Source organism: Chiroxiphia lanceolata, chromosome 1, assembly GCF_009829145.1.
Source record: "Chiroxiphia lanceolata isolate bChiLan1 chromosome 1, bChiLan1.pri, whole genome shotgun sequence".
NCBI classification, from domain to species: Eukaryota; Metazoa; Chordata; class Aves; order Passeriformes; family Pipridae; genus Chiroxiphia; species Chiroxiphia lanceolata.
This window is the reverse complement of record NC_045637.1, coordinates 91,744,292-91,762,355: the sequence shown is the minus strand read 5'-3', so window position 1 is coordinate 91,762,355 and position 18,064 is coordinate 91,744,292. Positions and strand designations below refer to the sequence as shown.

Below are 18,064 nucleotides of genomic sequence, written 5' to 3'. Positions count from 1 at the left end.
AAATGTCAGACAAGGAGGCACTAAAACTAACATTTGTTATTCGAAGCAGTATGTGACAAAGAATTAACCTTATAGAGGGATTACATCAAGGAAAAGTGATCAACAAGTGTTAGGCAAGGAAATGTAAATACATTAATGTGTATAAGGTGACTTACTCATGCACTGACACTATAGCAAAAGGCTGACCCATCATAGAGATATATGTCATATAGCACATATCATTTTGTGACATACAGCCCTGAGATGACATGTGGATAAACATTGTTCCTTTATGATACACAAAAGGTGAACATCCACGCTATGAGCAGTTTGACAGTGTACCTCACTGAGTGTTGATAATTCATCAAAGAGACCAGTCAGGAGACTGTAAGATGCTTCAGTTTTTTCTCGCAGACAGAGCCCAAAGGGTTGCAACAGGCATTTGTCGCAGGAGCTGTCTCCTGTGTGCTAAAGCAGGGCTTGGTCCTTTACTCTCTCCTGTACAGCATGAATAAAATATCACAGAGAGACTGTGAAATGAAAAGTATTTCTGTGACAGCAGTGTCCAGATGACACCCTTGAAAAGAAATGCTTGTTTTACACAGGGCTTAACCAATCTACGCAATTTACTGCCACAAGCTATTTTTGTGGCTTACGGTTTAGAAGATTTCAAAGTAGGATAACACTTTTACAGACATAATAAGAACACCTAAATTTACATTAAGTCAGATAAAAGGAAAACACAGGATAGATATTAATATGTAGAGAAAAGGTAGGTTTCTGTTTGTCTGGACAACACCTAGCCTAAGGTGAACTGATTCCTAGGATACGAGTAACATGGATAAATAAGTAAAGGCTAATCTATTAAGTATAAACCAGTTTTAACTGTTTAGTCTTAGAGAAACATATACAAGCTCATTATCTCACAATTATATAAAGACTTCTTGCACCTTCCTCTGTAACATCTGATATGAGCTACTGTCAGGGAGAGGATATCAGAATACTAATGGCATGAGTCATCATGGCAGTTTTGGTGTTTCTTCTTCAAAATATCTTTAAGGCTCTTGATTATGACAGAACTATCAAAACCACACAAAATACCATAACACTGCAATATATATAAGTAAAATTAAAATAGAAGTAAAATAATATTTCCTGCATCCACATCAACAGAAACTAAAGAACTGGGGAATACAGGCTTTTTTCCATACTAAAATATTTTGTGATTTTTTTGTCAGTGGTTAATCCCCTCATAATTAAGCCCCTCCCAAAGAGTTTGGGGTTTTTTCCCCCACAAAATCACAGAGTTAAGATGCAATTAATTTTGCAATTTTGTTAATTTTTCTTTCTTGTTGGTTCCTTTTTCTACCCTCCACTCCCTGAGTCTGGTCTTTTAAGACTCTGAGCTCTTCAATTTAAACACTATAGACCTGGGCATGAAAATCTGAGCTAGCAGGTATACAGGTAAAATGTAGCACCACTCAGGTTTGGCATCTCTTACTTGTCTCCTGCTGTTCTGCCTGGTTCAGAACTGAGCAGTCTTCTAGTTACAGAGTTCATATGAACAAAATGGATATGGCATGGCAGTACATGGAGACTGGGGTAGTGCTTGACCAGTCCTTCTTAAAATTTCCTTGTTTCCAGTGCTTTGCATGCTTCATAAGGCACAGTTGGAGAAGGCCAAAGAGAGTATGGGAAAGAGAACACCTATTTGGATGTTATCTTCCCCTCAATGAAAAGGGGTGCTGGCAAAGCCGAGAGATTAGCCAGGGCTCAGGGGTCACCTCTACAACTACCTGTCTCAAAGGAGGTTGTAACCAGATGAGGGTCGGTCTCTTCTGCAGGCAACTAACCTGGATGAGAGGAATAGTCTTAAACTGCGCCAGAGAGGTTTGAGTTAGACATTAGCAAGGACTTCACAGAAAGTGTGATTAGACATTGGAATGGGCTGCCCACAGAGGTGGTAGAGTCACTGTCCCTGAAGGTGTTTAAGGAAAGACTAGACGTGGCATTTAGTGCCACAGTCTAGTTAACATGGTGGTTTTGGATCATAGGCTGGACTTGATGATCTCAAATCTTTTCCAACCTAATTGATTCCGTGGAGGCAACATTTGCTTTTTACACCCCCCACAAATGCTCACTCTCACATTAGTTTCACAGGCTGTCCCTGCCCAGTGGGCTTGGCCTCCTCCACCCGCGCTTGGAAGAAGGCACATGGCTTTGATTTAAGCGGACGTAATGCGGAGGTGAGAAGCCCCGGGCTGTGGCGGCCGAGGGCGGGTGACGGTAACGTGGAGGCGCTGGGGCGGACGAAGACCCCGCGTGCCGGGCCCCCCAAGCGGCCGGACCTCGGCGGGCACGGCGGGGGGCGCCAGAGAGCGCGGACAACGGCCGCCCTCCCGGGGGCGGCGGCGCTCATTGGTGGCGGCGGCGGCCGCAGCCATGAGCAGAGCCTCTCGATTGGCCCGCAGGTGCGGGCCGGGGAGGGGCGGGCCGGGCAGAGGCTACATAAGGAGGGAGCGGCGCTGGCAGAGCGCAGGCGGTGTGGGTGCGACGGGCTTTGGCGGGCGTGGGCGGCGGCTGGGACGCGAGCGGGGCTCAGCCCGGAGCGATAGCGACGGCAGCGGCCGCTCCTCCGGTGTCCGTGGCAGCGGCGGCTCTGACTGTCCCCAGCCATGCTGTGCTATGTGACCAGGCCGGACGCGGTGGTGATGGAGGTGGAAGTGGAGGCGAAAGCCAACGGCGAGGACTGCCTCAACCAGGTGAGGGTTTTCTGGCCGCCGGGGCGCTGGGGCTCGGGGAGGGGGGCTGTGGTGGATGTAGCGGTGGCCACCGGGCAGCGTGGAGCGCTGGTGCCCCACAGGCGCGTGTGTTCCCGTTGCCAGCCCGCCGCCCCGGTGCCGAGGCGCCGCGCCCGCGGTGGGGTTCGGGCGGGCACCGCGGTGCGGGGCGGCGGTGGCGCGGGGCTGGGCTGGGCCGTGCGGGGGCGGCCGCCGCGCCGACGGTGGGGGCGGGGAGCGCCGAGCGCCGCAGTCTCCCCGCTTCCCTTCTGGTTTTGTGTTTTGGTGGGGTTTTTTGTTTGTTTGTTTGTGTTGTTTTTTTTTTCCTTTTTAATCTTATTTTTTATTTTCCTTTCCCCCCCCCCCAACCTCTCTCTTCATGTTGGATGAAGGGGATGCTGCATCCCCCGCCTCGGGGCTCGCCGGTCCCTCTGCCGTGGGAAGCGCAGGCCCGGGCCCCACCGCTGCATCCCGCTGGAAGTGTTCTCAGGGAGGGAACACGAGTGGGACCCGAGGCGGGGGATGCAGCACCCTTTGCATCCAGCTCTCTGTATCCGGGACCTAGCAGGCCAGAGCTGTTGTCCAGGTGCCTTCTCGCCCTTCCGTCGCCAGCGGGGGCGGCCTTGGGGATGCTGGAGAGATCCAGACTCGAAGGTCCGGTCTGCTGGTGGCATCTAAATAAAACTTGTTGGTGGCTGTACTTTTTCACTCCTTCGTGCCCAGAAAGTGCTACTGGCTGAGAGGTTGAACAGCTGATACTCTCCGCTTTTGGAAATCTGCTGGTCCTCTGAAGTGCCTGTCCTTGGGGTGAAATTTGACCATGAAAATTTGACCACGTGCTTTTCAACTAGTGGAGAAATTCCTAGTTTATGCTTAGTGTTTCTCTCCGTGATGTTTTGTATGCAACCTAAAATCCAGTAATTAAATAATGGTTTGTATGAAGGTGCTGACAGCAGGATTTTTGTGTGTGTGTGTTTTAAGGGAGCAGCCTGAAACAGCACTTTGTGTGTTATTTTTCATCATTATGTTGTAGCCTTATTATAAAGAAGCTCATTCTTTCAGGTTTGCAGAAGGTTGGGGATTATAGAAGTTGATTATTTTGGACTGCAGTTCACTGGCAGCAAAGGGGAGAATCTATGGCTGAATTTGAGGAACAGGATCTCCCAGCAGATGGATGGTTTAGCCCCTTATCGATTGAAATTGAGAGTCAAGTTTTTTGTTGAGCCACATCTTATTTTACAGGAACAGACAAGGTAAGGTAAATATGGTTGTAAGTAGATTTAATGTAGTGCTTTGTTTTTGATTTCTGTAACTTATGAAAGTGATTGCACAGTGGTTTTATGGTTTTTATCTTCTAGTAATTTTGCTTGACTTTTCTGTGTAGTTTTAAAATCTTAGTGTTTTGTTTTGTTTTTTAAATAACTTAACTTATAACACTAAGTATTGTATAGCTACCAGTAAGTAATGACTGTGGGTAATTTTGTGAGCATTCAGTGCTGGAAGTGGAAAAAACTAAGCTACCAGTAGCAGACTTTTTATATGGTATTTGTGTGTCCGATAGTAACCCCTGTTCTGTGGTGTTACTCTAGGTCATTCTGAACTGCTGGTACAGAAAGGCAGGAAACAATTCCTCCTAGAGAGCAAAAAACTTGCTGAATTCCTTTTTGTCTGGTATTATGTTACAGTAACTTTCAAATAGCTACAGGCCCTTAGAGGCTACAAAAGAAACAGCTGTTTCACTTCTTCTGTGGCCAGTCCTCTTAACTAAATTGTTACACTGTTAGCAAATTAGTTTTCTAAGATTGGTAGTGAATACTCCTTGAGTTTGATTACCACACGAATTGCAGTTGAATTATTATTTTTAAAGAAAGCCGTACATGTTTGTATTTAGTACAAATAATTTTTCTAGTTAGCTTTTGATAGTGCAGTTAGTGTTAATTGGGCCAATTGAAATCTAGTGTGTGTATGATAGTGCCAAACACATTTTTCACCACTCATCTTAACTTAGTTCTTTCAGAATCCTAAACTTAATACTTTCAGAATTAAGACCATGAAAACAACATGGTGGTTCTGCACAGAACGTTTGTCTAAGGAGTTTGGTCAGATGCTGACAGTCTTATTTGGTGTTTATTTCATAGGAAAAAGTTTTTGAGTTAGAAACATGCATGTATTGCTTTATTTTTTGATCTAATGTGCAGGGTAGAGGCTTTGGGGGAGCAGTGGTTTCAGCTCATCAGTCTGCTTGAAATTTTCAGAATGCTATGCTGTTAGACCATGGTTGTCCTGTATAATAGCTTCAGTTAGGCAAAAGAAGTCAGGCTAAATTCCAGTTTTAATGTACCTTATTTTGAAAAAATAAATTCTACTATCCATGGCATATCTTTGGGCTCTTTTTGATTATTTTTCCTTAAAGAAACTTGTCCTCCTATTTAAATATTCTCAGTAAGTATAAATCCAAATAACAAAGGGGTTTTAGGTAGAACAAAAGGAGCCACACAACTTTATACCTGATGAGGTGGAAGAGGTTACCCTGAGCATGTCAGATGTGCCTCCACTCAGAACGAATCAGGGTGAAAATCTGAGGAAACCCAAAACTGGTGGGTTTATGCTATCATTGATGAATGCTTGCTCAGCTTTACGAGGTTTTTACAGACATCTGTGTTCCTGCCTTCAACACTGTCAATGCGAGACTTGGCAGGTGGTGCAAGTTAATAGAGAGCTTGAACTGATGAAACATGCCCCAAGGGCCTCAAAGACTGGGTTGTGGAGCTAAAATGTAACAGAGCTTATATACCTATATCAAAGTAGCAGGTATTTCTCGACTGTAAAGATGACTTTGAAAGGATGTAGGTGGGACAGGCTTTCTTTTATGTATTAATTATGACTGTTCTGAAACTAATACTTTTAACAACAAATTTTAAAATTGAGTCTCAGTCATCAAAAGACCTGTATTATAAAAAAATACAAGTTGTACATCAGCTTGCAATAATTACCCTTTAAGGTGTATGCCCAGTAGTCTACAAGTAGCAGACCTAGAATTCCAGTACCTGTGGTTAATGTCTATTCCTGTATTGTTGATACTGAGTTTCAGTAGATTTACTCTTTTTCTACTCAGATCTGCTTGAGGATTTACATACGCATGTAACTGAATTCATACTTAGTTTGTGTGTAAGCATGTTTGGTATCAAGGAGAAGATGCAAAACTTGTTAAACCTGTTGCAGAACTTAAAAATCAATAAATATAGAATTATAAGGATTAGTTGCACAGTTACTGCTGACACCTTGTTTCTTTTCTTTACCTACAAAGTCAGTGTGCTGGCTGAGGAAGAAAGCGATGAGTATCCTTGGTTTCCTTTAGCAGTTGTGTCCACATCTGATGTAAGGGTGGTTTCTGGCAGAGCTGTTGCCTTCTGGTCCTGTGTGTGAAGAACAGTGGGGAAGTCTTACAGTCTTTTGCTTGCTGCCTCTGATGCAGTTTTTACATATAAATTAGATGCGTGTTGAGACTGCTTTTGAAATCTGGGAAGCTGCAATTCTAAATTTTGTTGATATGCCTCATCATGATTATAATAGCAAGTGTTGTGACTGAGTTATTACAAGGTCTTTTCTATATACTTTGGAAGCTTTGCCAATCCCAGTTGCACTGCTTCATAAGAGATTCTTGCTGTGCACTTCGATTTAAAACTCAGGTGTATGTTTGTTTGTAGCAATTTAATAATATTCAGGTTTCTACATGCTGTGAAAGCTGATCTGGCAACTGAACATCAACCTCTGCTTCTGTTATCTTTAGTCAGCCAGTGGAAGATCGTGTATTTTAATCTTCTTATGCAAGGGAGCAGTCTTGTCTCAAAGGCAGAGCGGGTTATAATTGTACCTCTGACCACTGTGGCAACAAACCACCTTTACTTATCACTTTGGGAATTGGGGAATTGCATGGAAAAACTTTCTTACTATACCTCTTTTCCTTCTACAGGGCTAAAAGCAGTTTATTTCTATTCTTTGGATCACAATATCTAATTTTTTATTTGACTGCCTGGTACTGAATTTCACCACATGATTTCATAGCTTAGAATTGTTTTCAATGGAATGAAAGTGCTCCACTGCAAGAATGTCACTCAAATTTAATCTGCTGCTGTCAGAGTTTTACAAACAAGTCTGAAATGTGAACAGTGTGCTGCTATAGAGAAGTTTGAGTATCTATGAATTTTCCTTTGAATGGAAAATCACATTGGCTTGAAAAGGACTGCTCTTTGCTTAAAGATACATGTTTAAAGATCATAAGCTCTGGCTTGTGTCACGTTTTGTTTTTTCACCATTTTCTGGGTTTTTTTGATAGGTCGTGCAACAGCTAGGAAAAAACCTCCTGCTTTTCAGTTCTTTTACTGAATGATTTGTGGGTGGTTCATGTATCAACTGTTATGAAGTGCTGAATTGCCGTAAGGAGTTGGGGCTTAGAGAAAGGATTATACTTCACTAATCGGAATTTTCAGGAGACTTTTTGACTGAGGGTGGGTGAGATGCTTGGCAGCAGTGCCGGCCCTGCCGTGCCGGTTGCGGGGCACTCCCGGCGGTGCCGGAGCGCTCCTGGGGTTGCAGCTCCGGGTCAGTGACTGGGAGTAGCCCCGGCCCGCGGCAGCTCCGGGGTCGGGAGAACCGGCGGCGCTGGCCTGGGCTTTGCACCGCTGTCGCAGGGCAGAAAGCTCTGCGGCTCCGGCCACGAGCATTTTGTGCAAAGAGGATCAGAGGAGTCTTGAAATTTGCATCCACCTTTTAACAGTGGGAGTGTTTGCCTAGGCCGTGCAAGAGGCGAATTGTGCACAGCACCCATCCGGAAGGATGGGTGGTTCTAGGTCTGGCAGGATAAAGTCAACCTCGTGGCGATTGCAAAAAAGAAAATTTTTCAAGTGAATGATTTTTCGAGCACTGTAAAGTTTACCCAGATGTACATCAAAATAGGCAAAGTTGTTTGTCTTGTGTAGTATGACTGAAAATCAAATATTCATATGTAAGCCAGGACAATTTAAAGTAACACATCAAATTCAAGCAAGCCACATAGTATTACAAAGCATTCAAAAGAGCCTTGAAAGTGGTAATTGTTGTTCTGAAGGCTGTTAAAGGGTGTGTGATGTTTGGCAGTATTTGAATTATATTTTCAAAGTATTTTGCAGTGTTATTCAGTTGTATTGATGAAGTAGTTGAAATCAAGAACTGGCTTGTAAAATATGTTGAGCAGTCAGATACATACAGTAGGTAGAAAATGAGGAAAAACATTCTATTATCCTATAGCATTGGCTAGCCAGAGCAGCAGTGACACATTTGTTCCAATGCAATAAAAGTCTGTTGTAATAGACAGGGTGAATTTAGTGGATCTGTCTGTTTAAATCAAAGTTGAATTGCAGTTGGTAACCTTTCACCCACTCTGCTGAGAGCAAATAAGAACAAAGATACTGAGGAGCATAATTGTACACTTTGCTTTCTCACGTGGCGTGGCCTTACATCTGCTTTTAAAAACAGAATTATATTCTATAGATTTTGAGATCTTTATCAATATATTTTTAGGGAGAGCAATTATGCTTCTTAATTTTGATTCCTATAGATAACAGAGTTGTAAATTTACTTCACAGTAGAAAAGAGCCTTAACCTGTGGTAAGTAGTGTCATACCCCAAAGAGAACAGGCAGTTCCTTGGGATATATGCTAAGATTCTTGCCAGTAGTCTAGGAAGAGAATGAGGTCTTTTGGTTATGCTTCTAGTTTAGGAATCATTAGTCATATGCAGATACTTCTTTTGGTAAAGGATTGGGTTTGTCACTTTTTCCACTGACAGCAAAGTTGAATACACAGGTACATCTAGGTACCATGAAGTTCAGAGGGGAAGGTAAGACTATTTGAAGTGATAAAGACTGTCTTTTGTACTAATGCTGTCACATGTAGAGAACTTGGGCTGCAAGTGCAATGGAAAGTTCTGTTTGTCCTTAAAGCTGCCACTAGTTGTTCAATGTCCCAATATGCCTGGCAGGTGTTAGGAGGACTAGGAGCCACAACAATTGATGGGCAAAGTTCAGAGCTGTGAAGATATAAAGATTAAATGAAGCTTTGGCAAGAGTAGTAAGAAGCTGCAGAATGTGCTAAGAGAATGTTGGGGCTTGGGGGGGGAGGTAGGACACATACCTCTTGTGTGACTTGAGTTACTTCTCAAATTTATAACAGGTAATATTAATGTATCATGTGTAACTGAAGTGGTGAATGATGCAGAAACAAACAAAATGTTTAGTTTCTTATATGGTGGACAAACTAAGGCATTTTACCAGCAATGTTGGAAATGTAACCTTAGAGAACTTACAAACAGTTCAATTTTCACAGTTCATTGTTCTAAAGCTTGCTAGATAAAAATTCCACTAAGTAAAAAATATTAGTGCTGAAATAATTCCTTGAAAAAATAAGTATCCTCTTACTGCACAACCTGACTACTTTTAGAGGTAGGAGAAGCTTTAACAATTTTTTTTTTTTTGTACCTAGAGATTCCAGGAGAGAAGAGGGATGGTAGATTAGGTCACAATCTAATCTACAAAAACTTACGTAGATACTTTCTGTGTAACTAATAGAATCTGTAATACAACCAGGTTTTCTACAGACAACCTGTTGGGTCCTTTAGAATTTGTAGAATTAGATAGGGAACTGCCTCAAGGCTTCTAATGCTTTAGTTTTGCTTGACTATATTTAGCAATAAAACCACGTTCTTACGCCTTTAAGGATCAAAAAACACTGTTCAGTTTTGTGTAAAAAGGAAAAGAGCAATCTGCTTTTATAATCATATTCTGGCTACTGTCATGTTTTGAACCTTTGAATGGGGGGTGATTTTACGAGGGACATTAATATAACTTTGGAGCAGTGCAATCTGAGTATGGTTGGATGGGCTAATCAAATCACTTTTTCAGATGCATAAAATGTGTGCAACCCTTGCTGTCCTGCAATTTCTAGATGTCTTTCCTTCATCAAACACACTTAAGGACTCAAAATGAAAAAAAAAAAAACAAACCAGCAGCAAATTTGCTGCCTGAACTTCAGGGCAGCTGCTGTTGCAGATCAGTATGACGTCTTTCACTGACCTGTTATGGGTGCAGTTTAGGTTATTTAGGTGCAGACCAATGGCTTTGTGAGATGGACTGTTAAATACAGGCGGTTTTGTCTGTTTTCTCTGACGTAATAAAATAGCTTATCATAGTGTAAACTGGGACATGAATTTGCACAGCTTTAGTTACTTCACAATACCTGTTGTTTATATGTGCTGCAACTTTGTTTCATTTATCAGAAAAATACAAAGTAGCTGAGTCTCTGTGCAATGTTTTCCCTTGTGTGATATGAGCCAGTTACCTGAAGTTACCCGCACATTAGCTGATGTGATGCTATTTCACATTTGCCTTAAACTCATTTGTCTTCCTATGCCATTGCTGGCTTTTTAGTAATGGAATGTGACAAGTCATGCATCTGCTGTAGCTGTTTCTGTAATGCATCTGTATTTGCAGGAGCAATATTTTGTTTTTCATCTTCCCTTGTGATGTCATTAAGGTCTTCCCAGCGAGGGAAGAACTAAGAACTCTTGATTTTCCCCTGTGTAGGCAGTGCTGTCATATGCATAAAAAAACCTGAAGATACAAGCATTTAGGTGTGGTAGTTGTAACTGTGTTTCAGCTAATGAGAATAAACTTGTCAGATCTTTCTTTAAAATACTATATTTGTAATTAATACTTAGTTAAAACAACTGAAAATCCTGTCTTGATATTGTCAGAGGATTAAGTGCACGAGAAGCTGTTTATTTTATGAAGTGCTGATTGGAGTCAGGGAAATGCCTACTATTTGAATTTATTTTGGCCATAGTGTTTTAGTAACTTATTGAGTACTCTGGGTTTATGGCCTAAGCCCCAAAAGGAGTCTGTACAACCCAAGTATTTTACAAGGCCACAGATATGTGTTTCTGCAGCCCAGGCTGAAAGAGCTATGAATCAGCAAGGTAGGAGAAAGGGATTGGAGCAGAAGTTTGAGGTTTGCTTGGAAAAAAGAGCCCTAACAAGGAATAACCTGCTAACAGTGGAGACAGCACTACTGCCTGAAGTTCTGGTCCTCTTGCCACCTAAACTTGTATCCTGCACAGCCTGAGGATATTGGCTTGCACCAGACCCCCCCCAGCACTGCTGAAGAGCCCTTGATGTCTAGACAAGATCAAGAACCCTTGATATCTAGACATCAGAGCAATGCAATTAAGCACTTGTGTCACAACTGCAGTGATACTCTAGCATGCCTCAAATAGCTTGCAAAGGGAGGTGTTGGAGCTGTGACTTGTTGCAGGAAATGGATTGTAGGGCAACTTAGGGGATAATGGGGCATCTTTTGGGCTGCTATCTTCTTAGTTGCAACATTTACCATGGTAGAGCTAAGAATGAACATGAATTTTGCAAGTTCTGTAATTGCTCACAGTGCTGAAAAAAGTCCTATTTGCCCTGTAGTACAAAAGAATTTTAGAATGCTACAACAGAATATATGTAAGATATCATCCAATTCCCCTTGGAAGGAAAGCTAATCATTTACTAGCATCTTCAGCATCAGTGATGAGTGACTCAGTACAGCTTTTCTTAAAAGTAGATCACAATTAATTTTAGAGAAGTAAACGTCCCATTCTGGTGGAAGCCAAGACACATCACCGTGGGTGCTAGGCTTTGTTTATAGAAATAGTTTTTTAGTGATTCGTAACTGTGATATGTAATTCTGCATCTGGTTTCCATAAATATGTGGAGTCTTAAGAACAAATGGTAAGACATTTATATTTTGTCCCCTGAGGGGAGAAAAGGGTGATTCTGTAGAAGTTAAAGTAGCCTATAGGGGAAACTAACATTCTACTGTTAATGTTGGTGGAAGTGTTCATTTGTCTGTTAACTGACTTATTAGTCAGTTAAGAGCAACGTTGTGAATTCTCAGCAAATTGTTGAATCTGCCTTGGCCCCAGGTGTAAAGGCTGGTGTGACAAATGCTACACAGAAGATGTTTTTGTATTTTGTTCCACAATGCCTTTTCAGGTGACTCAAGTTGTTCTGTTAATCATGTCTCATCTTCCCTTAAATGTAGTGGCAAAGGCATTTCCACTGTGTAAAGAAAGTATGGCTTCTCCTGTTGCATGACAGAAGTGTGTATGCTGTTTGAGCTGTTCTTCCCAAATTTGCTTTTGTGAACTGCAGGATAACTTGTAAGTGGCAACCAAAAATTTAAACATAGGAAACTAAATTCAAATATTTCATTGATATTTTGTTCACTAAATTGAAATGACTAAGTGGCATTAGGAGTTAAAGCAGTCCTCGTTCTTAAGAACATGATTAAAATGCTCATTTCTTTTAGTAGTACTTTTAGATAAATACCATCTTCAGTTGTAGCCTTGTGTTTGAGGGTAAGTGAATAATAAGATGGAGACCTTTTTCTTTCACTTGTGCCAGACTTCCTCTACTTGGTACAATCATCACGAATTCTTGATTACCAAACTAAAGGTTCTCAAATATATCTGTTATTTGATATGTCTTGATTACAAGCATCATCTAACAGTTTCTGTAAGCAAATGTTTCTGATTCTATTGCAGGCATATGTTTTTCTTGCATATAAAAGAAGATCTTCTCTCTGGTAATCTTCAGTGTTCTTCAGAGCATGCAATTGAACTTAGTGCTTTGTTGGCACAGATGAAGTTTGGAGACTATAACCAGAACACTGCCAAGTACAATTATGAAGAGTTGTGTGCAAAAGAGCTCACCACTACCATTTTGGAGAGGTAAAAAGAGCACAGTAATACAGACTCCTTTTTGGAGATCAACAGCAGAAGATTTTATGCCCTTAATTACTGGTGCTATAGTGTAAAACAATTTAGATAGTTTTGGAGATCAAAATATAACCTGAATTTGATGTTCTGATTTCACTTAATTTTTAAACTCAGTTACAAGGGGGTTTTTCTTCTTTTGTGAAAAGGAAAAGCTGCCCAAACTCTAGGACTTGGGGAAACACAGGTATCTAAGCACCTGGAGCAGGATGAATAAACTGTAAACATGTCTTAGACCTACACTGGTAAATGAAAGTAGCAAGAATTTATCTGGCTTAGTACCTGTTACTCTGAGATGCGAACAAAATTCTCTGGTACCTTCCATAGCTCAATTCCTGACTAGCAGGAAACTTTGTGTCCTACTTGTGTGTAGTTTTTTTTAGTTATGGACTTAGTGGTGGTTTGGGGAAATATGTTGGGGGTCGTGGTGTTCATTGGAAAGCTTTGATTACATGTAGCTCTTCCATTTCTAAGGCATTCTCAGGATGTTTTGGTAATTCTCAACTATTTCCAGTTCAAAATTACTGGAAATCTATAGGCAGCTAAAGCAGGTCAGGAGCACTTAATAATCTGTTCAACTAGGTCATCTAAAAACCCATGTTAAAGCAAGCTGCTGACAGTAACAGCACATACTTGAGTTATATCACCTATTCTTAATCTTTTTATCAACAGCATTATTGCAAAGCACAAAGAGCTAGAAGGTCTAAGTCAAGCATCTGCTGAATACCAGATTCTACAGATTGTTACAACACTGGAGAACTATGGGGTAGAGTGGCACTCAGTGAGAGATAGTGAAGGGCAAAAACTGCTTATTGGTGTTGGACCTGAAGGCATATCCATCTGTAAAGATGACTTAAGTCCAATCAACAGGTATGTGTTTTGTGGAACCAGTTGCATGATCAGTTTTGCAGAAGTACTGAGCATGCCTATAGTTTTACAGAAATACATAACTGCTCTGAATTACTAAAAGTGGCTATTGGGATGTAGGGTCTGAGGACACTACCTGCTTATAATCAAGATAACAAGTGGCCTTAATACTCTTGATTTTTGTGTATTTTTGAGGCAGCATCTACAATCCAGCATTACTGACAATAGAGACATTGTAACTTCTGATAAAAGTGCAATGTAGTAGTTTGTGGAATATGCCTTTATCCTTACCAGCTAAATAACCTTTCTTTTTTTTTAATATTAATTTATAGGATTGCTTATCCTGTTGTTCAAATGGCAACTCAGTCTGGGAAGAATGTATATCTGACTGTTACCAAGGAGTCTGGTAATAGTGTAGTTCTCTTGTTTAAGATGATCAGTACAAGGGCAGCAAGTGGGCTCTACAGAGCAATTACAGAGACACATGCATTTTACAGGTCAGTATTGCCACTAGAGTCATCTGCAGCTACTGCTCTTCTCCAGGGTTGGAACTAAGTGCTTAAAGAGCCAGTGGTCTGACTGCACTTTGGAAATACTCTGCAAAATTTCATTGTCTTTCCTCTTAAGTCCAGAAGCTGAACAGGTTTTTCTGTTTTCTGGGAAAGTAAGCAAGAAAAGTAAGCAAAATTTTTCCACTATGAATAACAGCACTTGGGTATATAAACTTTTTATGTTCCTTGATACTTCATAAACAGTACATACAGTGTTTTGTCCCTATTTAAGAGGGAGAATGAGAACAATGAAAAAGATCCTTTTATTCAGAATATGTAGATCCTTTATTTGGCTCCTCCAGTTATGTTATCTGTATTCCACCTTCCCATCCCATGTATTTAAATCTTACAGTTCCTCTGTTCTTGCTCACATGCCCAGGATTTTATTTCATGACAGCTGTATCCTATTGTTCTTTGAGGCAGAGGTGCTATATTCATTTGTTAATGCTGATTTTTATAACTCCCTTTCATTCTTACTGTGATGTCCAACACTGATCAGTAGAACTGGCTGTCAAAGACACTTAGCAGTGTTTTCTTAAAATTAACTACCACGTATCAGTTTCAACTACTTCTTGATCTGTGTCTCTGCTTTAACTTCTGCTGTCCTTCACAGTTTCTGATTTTAATTTAAGCAGAGTTTTAGTTTGGCAATAGCACTTGGCCATAAGCTTAGATCTTGGACCTTAGGCCCTGTGAGGCTGTAGTCCTTATGTTCTGTTTGTTTTCTTTCCTGTGTTGCCTAGAGAAGTGATATGCCTTAATAGGCTTCTGCAGATTCAACTGTATAACTGAAGTATGTGACAGGCATGGTTAGGGTAGCTGAAAATACTCAGTGGCAAATACATATGCCTTAATTTAATTCTCTACACTGCATTCACACTGGTTCTCTTCAGAATAATATAATACTAGTATGTAAACTACTGGGTGGGAATTTGGTTAAAAATATTACTTGACTCCATGAGAGCCTCTCTAAAGAAAGATGTTATGCCAAAGACTCTTAATTGGAATTCTTTAAGGCAGTGTTTGAAAATTGCCATGCAAAGAGGCGTTGCTAAGCTGAACTGTGGATTAAGTATTTTGATGTTTATGTTAGTGTAATACCTTAAGTCCCTTCCATGGACTGTCATTTTACCAGACATTTCACATCTTGAAGATGTGAAGTCTCTCCCACATTTTCATTTTGTACTTTTCAAAGTAGAGTTGTCATGCAAACAGCATTCAAGAGCTTAAATGTTACCTCTGACTGTTCTATTTGCTTTAATTTCAGTGCTGTTACTTCAAATTTGGTGAAAATTACTGTATGGATAGCTTTATTGGTATTAACTAATCAATTTTGGATTTGTTTCATTGCTTTATAGGTGTGACACTGTCACCAGTGCTGTCATGATGCAGTATAGTCGAGACTTAAAGGGTCACCTAGCATCTCTGTTTCTGAATGAAAACATTAATCTTGGTAAAAAGTACGTCTTTGACATTAAAAGAACATCAAAAGAAGTTTATGATCATGCAAGGCGAGCTCTTTATAATGCTGGCATTGTGGATCTTGTTTCAAGAAGTGACCAAACCCCACCAAGTTCCCCCCTTAAGTCTTCAGAAAGCAGCATGAACTGTGACAACTGTGAGGGTCTCAGCTGCCAACAAACAAAAGCCCTGCAAGAGAAGCTGCGGAAGCTAAAGGAGTCCATGCTTTGTATGGTATGTTGTGAAGAGGAGATCAATTCAACCTTTTGTCCTTGTGGCCACACAGTTTGCTGCAAGTCCTGTGCTTCCCAGTTACAGGTAAATGCAATGTCATTAAGTTATGAGTTACCAAGTTATGTAGAAGGTTTGGGGTTTTGTATATTTAATGACCGTGGATTAATATGTTCATGTTGATGTTCTAGTAAAACTTATTTTTAAAATTTAGTTTGTGGTAAGCTAGTTTCAAAGAACATTGTCTGAATGATGTGCTAACATAATTTGCAGTGAGGCTAAGAATGAGCTGCATGCTTCTCACAATACCGTGTCTTAAATATGGGATGGTGGAAAGTACTGTTATTGTGTACATGGAGGGAAGTCTCCAGTAAGTGCAGAGACTCAAAATATGAAGTAAACTAACTTCCTAATGTTCTTCCTTTCCAGTCATGTCCTGTTTGCAGATCCCGTGTAGAGCATGTCCAGCATGTGTACTTGCCAACCCACACCAGTCTTCTCAATCTGACTGTGATATGATCTACGTATACACTTTAAACCCATCATGTACTCTTTAAACTGCACTAATACGAAATGCAACCATTGATTGTGAAGAAGGCAATCACTGGCACCTATCCACGATCAAAAGCAAAAATACTACATTTTTTACCATAAACATTCTTCGTTCAGCATGTCCAAAATGATTTGGGACATCTGAGAGCAGAAGTGTAATTGATTCACCTTACTTAAAAGGAGAATGATGCATAAGTTTGTAGCACGGCAGTGTTGCCACAAAGATAGGTAACCCTGGAGAAATGTGGTGTACACATACAGATGTACCCAGTGAAAGCAATGCAGCCTTTTCTTTTACATGCTCTAAATCCTTTTAGTCACACTGTTTGTTTTGATAGTAAGACTAGCTTTTACAAATACCAGTTTAGTATGGCTCATAGCTTCAGCTTTTAGTAAACTGCTTTAAAGAGGAGAGAACTTTTTTAAAAAGTCAGTTCTTCAACTGAAGTTATAGGGCTTCATCAAGTAGCTGTGTTTAACTCAGAATTCTATTAAATAGAAAACAATTCTGAGAGAATAGCTTTGGAAAGGTGGGACAAGTTTGTTGATCTCCAAGTCTTGAGAGTGGATCAGGAAAGTTTTGTGGTTGGCAGCATCATGTGGAAGCACTGTTGTGGGACTTCATTCACAGCTCTCAGTGAGCAGGATACTCCCAGGTTTCCCACATCCAATTTGGCTGGCGGTCTCAGGAGCTTCAGTCAGCTGCCCTTCAAGTTGGCTTTATTTTTGGAGACTGATTTTAAACTACGTACCATTAATTTTTAAAATAAGGGTTGTGTATAATTTTAAATGCTTTCTTCAGTTAGCATCTTTATGGGATAGGTCATTTTCTGCTAAAATGTTTTTAATTTCCACCCCCCTACTTGGGCATTTTGGGCTCTGGTTTCCTAGCGTCTTCTCCAGGGTACAGAGGGAACTGGAGACCATGTTTGGGTGCAATACTGGCTTAATCAAAGCTAGAAAACTACACTGTCACTTTACTGAAATTTTCTGACTATACTTTTCATATTGCCTTAATGTAGCAGTAATGTGTGTTTATGCATCTGTTTCTTTGCACAGACATTTTGTCAAAATATTAAAACTCTACTTTTTTATGACACATTAGCATATAAACCTTACTCTAAGAGGGTATTTATTTTTTCACTTTGTAAAGAAAATTTTGTTTCCTCATGAAGCAAGAGCTTTGTCCTATATCGTAGGCAGCTTCTGTCTTTTTTATATTCAGATTAATAAAGGACTATAAAAATCTACTTTGTGTTATTGCTAAGACTAATTTTGTTCTGAAATACATCTGAGGTGTTACTGAACTGAAAATGCAGCATAAAGTATTTTCATGTTTACGGTCTTGAATGTTATGTTCTAAGAGTGTAATGAAGCTTCCTTAGGTATGTGCCAGGGAGGGAAGAAAATTAGCCTGGCATAACCAAGTTTGTTCAGGCAGCGAACTTTAAGACAGCTGACATATTCCAACTGTGACATAGCCTTCAGAATTGATTTTGTGAAGAACTTTCCTACAGTAAACTGCCCCAAATACATGGGGTATATTCCAGTGGTCTGAGAGAAAGGAAAGTATGCAACTTGAGACTAGAGAGTTGGCGTTTCAGCAGTCTTTTCTAGGAAGTTCTTAATTACAGATGTGCTGGTGTCTTTTCTTGACTGGAGCTATTCAGATTTGCTAATTTATGACTCTTACTTTCACATTATTGAAGAGATGGTGCTTGAACACTTCCCAGGTGGTGCCCTATCATTGACAAGGAAGGAATGGGTATGCAAGTGTGTTCAGAGAAGAAG

General features: G+C 40.6%; 1 protein-coding gene across 2 annotated transcripts; it reads left to right on the top strand.

The window, feature by feature from the left end:
* The first annotated feature begins 2,495 nt into the window (after positions 1 to 2,495).
* Positions 2,496 to 17,523, top strand: MYLIP (myosin regulatory light chain interacting protein). 2 transcript variants are annotated; one of them, XM_032697826.1, is made up of 7 exons: positions 2,496 to 2,741; positions 3,822 to 4,012; positions 12,381 to 12,566; positions 13,284 to 13,481; positions 13,811 to 13,975; positions 15,388 to 15,808; positions 16,151 to 17,523. In XM_032697826.1, exons 1-7 carry the CDS (start codon positions 2,655 to 2,657, stop codon positions 16,238 to 16,240), a joined length of 1,338 nt encoding a protein of 445 aa, XP_032553717.1. In that variant the 5' UTR covers positions 2,496 to 2,654; the 3' UTR covers positions 16,241 to 17,523. The 2 variants fall into 2 exon arrangements, with proteins under 2 accessions (XP_032553717.1, XP_032553726.1); XM_032697835.1 differs by lacking the exon at positions 2,496 to 2,741 and adding an exon at positions 3,025 to 3,345.
* The last annotated feature ends 541 nt before the right edge of the window (positions 17,524 to 18,064 follow it).